Source organism: Phaenicophaeus curvirostris, chromosome 11 (assembly GCF_032191515.1).
Source record: "Phaenicophaeus curvirostris isolate KB17595 chromosome 11, BPBGC_Pcur_1.0, whole genome shotgun sequence".
NCBI lineage: Eukaryota > Metazoa > Chordata > Aves > Cuculiformes > Cuculidae > Phaenicophaeus > Phaenicophaeus curvirostris.
This window is the reverse complement of record NC_091402.1, coordinates 19,719,231-19,728,934: the sequence shown is the minus strand read 5'-3', so window position 1 is coordinate 19,728,934 and position 9,704 is coordinate 19,719,231. Positions and strand designations below refer to the sequence as shown.

The window sequence follows — 9,704 nt, the reverse complement described above, 5'->3', positions numbered from 1 at the left end:
AGTTAATTGATATGAAGAGTTGTACTAATTCTGACTGAGACACAAGCATAGTGCTGTATATCACTTAATTTTTTTTCTTATTAATTTAATGCTTACAAATTGGTAGATATCAAGCCACTTCTCACAGTGGTAATTTAAGTCTATATTGTTCTGTGGAGTGTCCCGGGGCTAAAAAGCTGAAAGCAGAAGTACCTGATACATTTACATTGAATTTTCTTAGACTGTTACTTATCTCATGAATTTCTCTTCATTTATGTTATTTGTATCATTTGTAAGAAACAGTCTTTCAAGAAAACCTTGTAACAGGTTTAGGAAACAAGATTGCTCCTGTCCCCAGACCAAACCATCATACAGAAATAAATACATGAAAGGAATGAATCTGGGTGGAAATCCCATTTAGATGGGTATTGGAATTATTCTACTATTTTTATCACCCCACATAATTCTGTACTTTGCTAAGCGTGGATATGACTGCCTGAGGCCTGCAAAAAAACATAGTAGGCAGATGAAAGAAAACGGTTATATGAGTATTTATCACTCTTGAGTCAATATTTAGTGCAAACTAAACAGAAACTGTTCAGCGTTTTCTGTTGCATTATTTATCTTATATATTCACCAGATTTTCCCCTGTATGTTTGCAAAAAAAATGGAAAAATACATGTTTGGGTATACACATATTTGAATGTTAAAATCCTCTTAAAAAGCAGAGGACTTTGATCTTGGATTCCTCTCAAATTATTAAGCCTTTTGACTAAATAATATAATTTATTAATAAGCAAAATATCAACAACAACAACTGTAGTTTGGTTCTCCATTTCACTTTTTCCATGATGTGCGCTTATACAACAATTTCTTCTCCAGGTAACATTAGAACAAGAATCAGCATAAGGCATTAAACCTGCAGCCTGCGCTCTTCAGCTGCTGCTTCTGTGTACACGTATGTGGAACAAAACGTGGCTTAATATCTGCCACGTTAATATTTTATACCTCAAATTCCCACACTGCAATTTTAACATCCATAACCTCTATTAATACAAATGTACTGAACTTGGAGTTCACTGTGATAACTCTGTACACAGAATTCAATGCATACAATTCAAAAGATGAAGTATAGGAATGCTGTAGACTTTTGTGCCACTTCTGGAAAAATCCCAGTCGAAGTTAGTTTTAATAAAATACAAAAATATCTGTCAGCAGAAGGTCAATACATCTGGAAAAAGGGGGCATTTGAGGAAAAGAATCCTCAATTAATTGTGTTCCACTGTAAACATATCTATTACCATACGAATGCAGCTCGCTCTCGTAACATTCTGACACCAAAACGCTGCCATTCTCGTTGGTATATCCATAGCTCCTGAGTTGTGTCAAGACAGGCTAAGACAGCACCTCCTTTCCATGCAATTAAGCGGGGGTCCATATCCTAAATTGAAAACACAGATTGTACACAACCACTGCTGTGAATTTGCACAGATATCAAAATGAGTATCCTAATTTTTCCAACAGTTTTCACCACTTAGAATCTTGGGGGTGACAGGAGGAGATAAGAAGTTTTCAGTAATTAATTAGTCAGGAAAAAGTAGCGAGATAAAAATACAAAATGAATATTTGTGGTGTTTAGAGAAGTCACTTTTTGTTTTTTTAATTTAAGATGGCTTCTAGGCATGTCATGGAAATCCTGCCCCTAGCAATGGAGGCTCTGAAAAATGCCCAGTATTGATATTTTGCCCAATTAACACCACCTTTCTCTTATCTTAATAGTAATAAAAAAACCCTAAGACAACTTCTTGCTGAGCAGACAGGTTAACTCCACAGGCCAGTGCTAACTGCTTCTTTAATAACATGGCCTTATGCAACTAAACGCTTCAGTGATCAGTAACGCTCTTACGCCAACTTCCTGCTTATAGCTGGGGAGTGTTATGCTATGAGCTGAAAGCTCTCCTACATCTCCTCAGATATGCAGCTACTACAAAAATTTTGAAAGAATATATAATTCTTTTTCAATCTTTTGAAGATTTCAACCTATCACAGTTTATTAACAATTCAGCTGTCAGAAACAGTATACCTTAGGTCTTGTGATGACTTCAACATTTTCAACAACTCTTCTAAAAGAAGGTGGCATCTTGTTGAGAATTCGGTGCTGAAGAAACTCTTGAGCTTTATGAAACATTAGGCCTCCTCCCACTACTAAGATGGAGCTGTACATCTTCTTTTTTGTATCATCAGATGCTGGAATGAATGAATATATAGAAATCTATCTGTTTTTTAAAATTTAATATGGTCTGTATTATAAAAAATTTAATGCAAGTCAAACCAGATAGAAAGCACCAAGTGTTTGATTTTAAAATTCTTCTAGGCCTTGGAGATTCAAAATGCTTAGCTCCAGAAACCTCAACAAAGATGCAAGCGTAAAGAACAGCGTTGTTCTTGAGATGATTTAAAGTTGAGGACATACATGTTACTTTGGTAAAATGTAATAGTTAACATACACTTCCACTGACCACATACATATTTTACAGAACTGTACAAATGTAATTCTTACCACAGCAGTCGATACTATGAAGAATGGCTTTGTCAAGGCCTAAGGCTTTGCCTTCAAACTGAGAAATAGCTGTTTTTCTGGACATGTGTGCAGTTAAAGGTTCCTCTGAATCATTTCCAGATATCATACAATCACTCTGGGAAGATCCCAGTTCCACTTCTTGCGGGTAGATCCTCTCTGAAATATCTGAGGTTTGGCCTCTCAAGTCTCCCTCAAACGCACCAGGCTTTGACATAGATTTTCTATCAGCTGTAGCTTTTGCAGACTTAAAAAATGAGAAAACAAGTTGAACTATGAAAAATGCAAAAATATTTTCTGCAGAAAGATTTAACTAAACATCATTGTACTTCTTGCCACTTTTTTGCACAGAAAGGTTAAGAATTGTATTGCTTCATTTTAATCCTCACTTTCAAAGGGTTTCACTTTGAATTCCATCAGATATATTGATGCCATAACATGAAGCCCTCTTAAGACCCTGAAAATAAACAGTTCTAAATTACGGACTTGTTTAGATGTCTGTAACTCCCTACCCTAAAATGCTTTTGGCCCAGGTAACAAACTCTGCTTTCTGAGTAAGCTAATGAGTCTTGATTTTATTTCCCAATTAAATACTACTTAATGAAAAAGAAAATAGGCATTCACACACCTGCTCCTGCTTACTTTGTGTAGCCAGCAGATAATGCTCATCATGAGGATCCTCAGGGTCACCTTGTGACCTGTGTTGCAAAGTTGTCATTTTTTGTCCAACAATTCCAAAGGTTGCTGGATAAAACAGAGCCATTGGAGCCTGCAGAGTGAGAGATTTGGCAAGGTTTTACTACGTAGCCGGGGTTTTTGAGTATTTGCTATAAAGAAAGAAAATACTTTTTTCTATTTTTCTCACAACTGAAAATATACATTTTTTTTCAAATAGTTTTGTAAAAGGCTAAAGCGTCAGCTTTGTATAATTAAGAAAACCCAAACCACACAACTCTACCTATATCTGGTATCTTTCTTCACGGATTCTGGCATTGTACGATAGCTGGCTACAAATCAGAAAATTCAATGGTGAAGTAAAAGACATGCAGAATTACCATTCGTTCCTTACCCTTTGAGGATAAACATCACATTTAGTTAAAGCTGCAAGCATTCTGGCTAAAGCTACTTAGGAAGTCTTATGCACCCACTAGTGCTGCATTGGGCCCACTCATAGATATAGGAAATATCAACAAACATACATTAAAAACAATCCATAAATAAAATAAATGTGGGCTTAGTAGTACCGGACCAATACAAAGTGAGAGCCTGAGTCTGAACACTGAATAGAATTCCTGTAATTTAAAAAATCACCTGTAATTTTTCATCTCCTAATCGGAATTGGTATAATAAAGCTGGAGAATCCGGATGACGAATCTGGAACTCGTGGTCTTGCAATCCAGAAATATCCTAAGGTCAAAAACAATGCAAAAAATCTTGTGTCTTTTCTCTCTCTCAAGCTGCATCATCTATTTACACTGTAGGAAACAACAAAAAGTAACAAAACTCTTCAAGACTCTGAACTTCGTTTACCTATTCTTTAACTTTATTGTTTAAAGTCTTTTCCTTGTAGCACAATCTGTCAAAATAGCTTTCTACATGCCTATGCCCCTAAAATTAGGGTCTGTGCAGAAAGAAGAGACCTGCTGGCAGATCTTATGAAACTGAAAACCAGCAAATATGCAGCTACTGTCAGAAACTACCTTTCTAAGACTTGTATTTCTTTCACCTAGAAGAAAAATAGAACAAGTCTAAAGCTACTCTAGCTTCTGCTTGTATTCTGAGTAAAATATTACATTTTATTCCATTTACAAGCAATTTTAGACTTACAAAAGGGTTCCTGAGTAGTATTCTGTAAAGAAAAAAAAATAATTACTTGGAGAATGTACTGTGTTCAATTCTTACCTGATCTAGATGACAAAATGTCTCCTTCAAGTGCTGCAGCAGTAGGCAATCCAATTTATTAGTTAACTGACAGTCTCTATATGGGAATCCTGCTCGTTGCATAAGCCAATAAAAACACCTTGACACGTCAGATCCTCCATATGCAAGGCACAGCCTAAAGCACAGAGAAGATTATTTTATTAATTTGCTGAAATAATGGCCTTTAACAGTAGCATACATAGGAATACAAGCAAATGTTCAGACATGCTGTGATCAGAACCACATAGTTTGCAGAGCTCAGTATCAATTCTGGCTGTTTTGCTGCTTCTAAAGATGTCAGAATTCTTTAAGGTTCATACCATAACGTGATGACACAGCTCACAATAAAAAAATTTTTATTTCTAAAAGATTTTCTGTTTTTTTCAAGTCAAGTCTAAGTACATGCTTGTAACAACTGCATATTAAAAGATACCTGGTGTTGCGATGGGAAACACCATCTTCTACACAGCAAACACTTGTCTTCTGATCTCCCACATCCACTATACATGCACTGCTTAAACCACTTCCAAAAGTAGCGCAGACAGACTCCTGGTGTACAATAATTCCTATTAATATGAAAAAAAAATTATATCCAATTTATGCCAAGCTCCAGAGCCACATTGCTGACATTTAAAAGGAATTTTAATGTCTTTTAAAATCTACTAATAGCCTGACTCTGCACTGGAAGTTTGTCTATTTAGTGAAGATGGGGCTAGGGCAGAATTACAGATTTTTTTTTTTGTTGGGAAGGCCCTTAACATCCTGAGAAAAGCTAAGAGCAAAGTGGATGTCTTTATTCAATTGTTTTTATTTTTTGCAAGTTTAAAGATTCTGCCTCCAGACTTTGCTTGGTTTTGTAACTGGTATCACAGGGTCTTGGTTACCAGATGCACATAAAAATTTTTCCTACTTTTTTTTTTTTCTAGTTTTAATCAAGTATTGTTACCATTAGCATTTTAGATATATTCTTTCAAAAGTATAAAACAAGGTCCAACTTTACTGCCTGCTTTCCTTTCACTCCACTTTTAACACTGTAAAAGAGTACATTTGTACTTGTATCAGAAGTTCACGCTTAAAGCTAAGAAGTACTGGAGGCTTCAGTCTGTCCTTCAGGCCAGTGAAGGAAAAGAATAGCTCAATTGTGCTATGCTTTGTAGACATAAGTAGAATTACTTTTTGAAAGTCAAACATTTTAAAATAGATTAAGAGGACTTAGTTATGCTGTATAATTAGTTCGCCTCTTAACCCATTTATTACTTAGGAAAATGCAATCTGAATAGTTTAATGATACTTTCTGATTCTCACTTTCATGTATTAGATGAACGTGAAGCTCTGTATGTTTTTCATAGCATTTTTCCTGTTCCTCTGAAACCAACAAGAATGTGCAAAAATGTGCCTTAAAGGTAAAAAAGAATATCTGCACATTATTAATCATTAAGTGCTGGCTTATGTATGGTTTTACCTGAGAAGCCCATCTTCATTAGGATCATATTTACCAGTTCTTTCACATGTTGTTTATTATAGATGTCGGGAATTAGTAAAATGCATCTGTAGTACTGAAGATAAGAACAGAATAAAATAATGTTAAAGTCAGCTCTAAAAATAAGTTTCTCTGTACATTCTTGAATACTTGATGCTCAGGAAGAAAGCGTAATAAACAAGTTATTTAAAAAAGCAAAATTATGGAAAGGGTAAGGGTTAACTAAAACATTTAAAAGTACTTGGCAAGAAGAAATTATGCAAGTATTAGGCAGCCATTCCTCAGCTACATCCTCTAGTCCACAAAAACATCCCAAACAGACTAAGACTGAAATTTCTATAATGGAGTTTCTTAACCTCCTTTCTAGAAGTCCTATTAACAATTTTTGTCTTAAAGGCATGCACAAAATTCCAAACAAAGCCTTAGGAATCCTGTTCACCAGCAGAATGAATGTATTCTTTAAGAAAACTGCCAGTAAGAGGCTAACAGCAACAGCAGGTTGCTTCTGCTTTACAGTAACATTTACAGAAGTGGATATGGCCCTCCTTAATCTCTTCACAGCTCACCTTTAAGTCTTTCAATGGTATTTCCAGATATTTTTGTATTGCGTGTGACCATATAACTTCAAGGTCTGCTAACACTGCAGTGAGGGAGCCACCAGGTCCTGTGTGGAGATTCAACTGTCCTCTTCTAATAGGCCAGTGTATATTATAACAATCTAGTGGATTAACGTACAGTGCCTGAAAATAAGAGTCAATGTTCAATGCACTGCTTTTCCTAATACGTTAGTAACAAATACTACAAAACCAGAAGCGGATACAGCAACACATATAGCAGCACTCAGACTAATTTCACTGCAACATAGTGGGCTTCTTTTTAAACAGGACTTGACTACAAAGCATTAAAATAAAATTAAATACATTGTTTAAATTGTTTGAATTTGCATAGCCATAGATAGCTATGAACACAACAGTATATTCTTCCATTAAATTAGTAACTAAAATAATTTAAAGACTTGTTGAAACTCATGAATACATAATTACTCAGCAGATTCCACGTACTGCTCTTTTATGAGTTTCTTGCCATTTCTCTGAATTATTCCACATGGGCAAAGTTCTCACCTAGTCCCTGCAGAAACACTGATTTATAGCAGCAAAGGATCCAGGTTACTCGTTAGGAAAAATAGGTGAAACCGTCTGGTCTTGCTGAATGACAATAAATATTCAGTTAGTGCATAGTAAAGATTTTCATGGATTGCTTGACTAAATTTATGTGCCTGTCAATACACACTAACGTATAGCAAACTGCTGCTGACTACACAGCTGCTTTAAAACATAACACCAAGTCTCATTTCAGTGGGAAAATGAATCTTACCTCCTCTCCTACCAAAAATTCAGGATGATTCGATGTGTTTGTCCACTTGGCCCCAGAGCTGTGATCTAAAATAGCTGGCCTCATCTGTCTGTTGTATGACCTGGCCTGAAACACATTCAAAGCAAATGCTATTAATAAATATTTTACGAAACACCTTTTATGCCTGAAACTAAAAAGGAATACCTTCCACCCCAGTTCTCAAAGAACCATTTAAAATCTTCATTTTTCTCAGATCTTCAGAGTTAGGGCACGTAATAACCCCATCCACATTTGCTGTATAAAGGATATCTGTTCTTGTCCACTAAAAGACAGCATTGCACCAAATGACTGTAAACAAAAAATTTAATAGACTCTTTAATTAGTTACCTGATCGGGTGACACTGGAATACGCCTTGCGCCATTTGACATCTTTTTGGACCAAATTGCTTGGTCCACCATTTTAAGGCCATTTTGTCTCTGCTCAGTACTTTCAGGTTTCTAAACAAAACCCACAAAAATGCAACGTTAGTACTTACTTTCCAACTTTCTCTGTATGCTGCAAATACTGAACTACTGTTAAACAATGAAATAATTATTGTAGTTCATACACTGTAGAAAGGGCAGAGGTTTGCACAATGTAAAATGAACATAGACTTTTTTTATATTAGGGTTCCAACATCTACTTGTCCAAGTCAACTTGAATATTTTAACTGATTGTAACAGCTGCAGGAGATTTCATCTCCACAATGTTAAGCTCCAGACATTATCTAATTACATTACAGAAATATTATGCAGAGGCAAAAACATATAGAGTTCTCAGCTGTTTAAAGCTGAGGTTTAATATCAGATTCATTAATTTTATTATTCATTTTTTGAACAAAGTCAAAGCAGTTGTGGCTTTTGAAAGTTAGACAAGAGTGTCCCTCTGATAGGATGTTTTCTTTAAAGCGGTGTTTTTCAGACACTGTCTTTTCTTTGAAAATGATAATGTATTGTGTGAGGAATGATTTGTGCTAAACAGATTCTTCTGTTTAAACAGAAGACTTCTTCTGTAAACACCTCTGTCTGGAATCCTTACTAATTTGAAAGGTGAGGTCAAGTAGAGAGCTGGAGCCAGCTCCAAACTAGCAAGAGTTTTGACTGTTGCAAATTTCATAACATTAAAATTAGACCTTAGAAAGTAACAGAATATGCATAAGATTTCTGGGAAAATTTATACATAGAATCATAGAATCACCAGGTTGGAAAAGACCCATTGGATCATCATTAAGTGGGAAATACATTCCGTAACCAGCCCTTGTCTTGTTGCATGCGACCGATGGAGATCACTCCCGCATATTGCCCAGGCCTAACAGAGGATAATCGCTTTTGAAAACTCTAAGAGGAGTCTTAGAGAGTTTTATTTGCTGACCCTTTCAGTATCGTATTAACATTTATTGTGAACAAATCAAACACGGTCCTAATATAGACTGGTACGAACATGGTGACCTCACTAAGGTGGCACCCAGCGCATAGTGAGAGGGTAAAAAGTAGAAGCCTAGAAGTATCCCCCTCTGGAAAACCATAATCTGGAAAACCTGTCCAGCGCAGGGGGGTTGGAAGTAGATGGTCGATGAAGGTCCCTTCCAACCCAAACTACTGGGGGGACAGAAAGGCACCGGAGAGCTGAAGCCGCCGCAGAGGGAGGCGGAGAAGGAAGCTTACGCTGAGCCCGTCGCGCAGGAGCCAGCTGTCCCGGTAGGCCGCCTGTCCCTGCTGCTTGTGCCGCCGCGCGATGACGTGCGGGATGCCCACGGGCAGCGTGTCCGTGGCCCTGCCGAGCCGCAGGGTGCTGGAGCCGGGGTGGATCACCACGATGAAGTTGCTCTGGATTTGCTGCAAGTACCACAAGGCGCGTGAGGGGGCGGGGTGGGGGAATGTGTGTGGCCTTTCGAGGAGCCCGTCCCGCCCCGCTCAGCCCAGGCGCGGCCTCACCTCCTGCAGGGACTCGGGGACGGCGGCGGGGACGATCGGCCGCTTCACGCCGCGCTGCTCGCGCTCCCGGTCGCGCTCCTTGTCCTTCCCGTTCTCCGCCTCGCCCTTCTCCGCCTGGGTCATCGCTCCCCGCCGGGCCCCCGGCGCGCCGGAAGTGGGCGGGGGGGCTCGCGCGGAACCACGCCCACCGGAAGGGGAAGTCCCGCCCCCTCGGGGTGAGTTAAATGGCGGGAGCGGAGCTGCTGCTGCGAACGTGGGGAGGAACGGGAGGAGCCGGCGGCACCGCAACCGGCAACGAGGCAGCTCGGCTGGGCGCTCACGGTCACCGAGAGGCGCTGCGGGATGATGCTGTGGTTGCTGTTGGGATTGTCTGTTTGCACCGTGTGGTAGGTAATTTGGTGTGGAGGTTTGGCGGCTTCT

At 38.6% G+C, this 9,704-nt stretch overlaps 1 protein-coding gene across 1 annotated transcript; it reads right to left on the bottom strand.

The window, feature by feature from the left end:
• Nucleotides 1-745: 745 nt before the first annotated feature.
• ACTR8 (actin related protein 8) lies at nucleotides 746-9,435 on the bottom strand. Its single transcript, XM_069866085.1, has 13 exons — nucleotides 9,285-9,435; nucleotides 9,015-9,185; nucleotides 7,698-7,808; nucleotides 7,332-7,436; nucleotides 6,524-6,697; nucleotides 5,940-6,033; nucleotides 4,911-5,043; nucleotides 4,460-4,613; nucleotides 3,869-3,964; nucleotides 3,186-3,326; nucleotides 2,540-2,804; nucleotides 2,063-2,226; nucleotides 746-1,420 (listed from the first exon to the last, which is right to left on the bottom strand). The coding sequence occupies exons 1-13, from the start codon at nucleotides 9,405-9,407 to the stop codon at nucleotides 1,277-1,279; spliced, it is 1,875 nt and encodes a 624-aa protein (XP_069722186.1). The 5' UTR covers nucleotides 9,408-9,435; the 3' UTR covers nucleotides 746-1,276.
• Nucleotides 9,436-9,704: the final 269 nt, after the last annotated feature.

Excerpts from the sequence above, each read along its gene's own strand:
- ACTR8 (XM_069866085.1), bottom strand. The coding sequence starts at position 9,407 with ATGACCCAGGCGGAGAAGGGCGAGGCGGAGAACGGGAAGGACAAGGAG. Across the intron at positions 7,437-7,697 it reads TTCCAGTGTCACCCGATCAG|GCCAGGTCATACAACAGACA; the intron begins GTAACTAATTAA and ends AATGTGTTTCAG. Across the intron at positions 6,034-6,523 it reads TACCATTGAAAGACTTAAAG|TACTACAGATGCATTTTACT; the intron begins GTGAGCTGTGAA and ends TCTTATCTTCAG.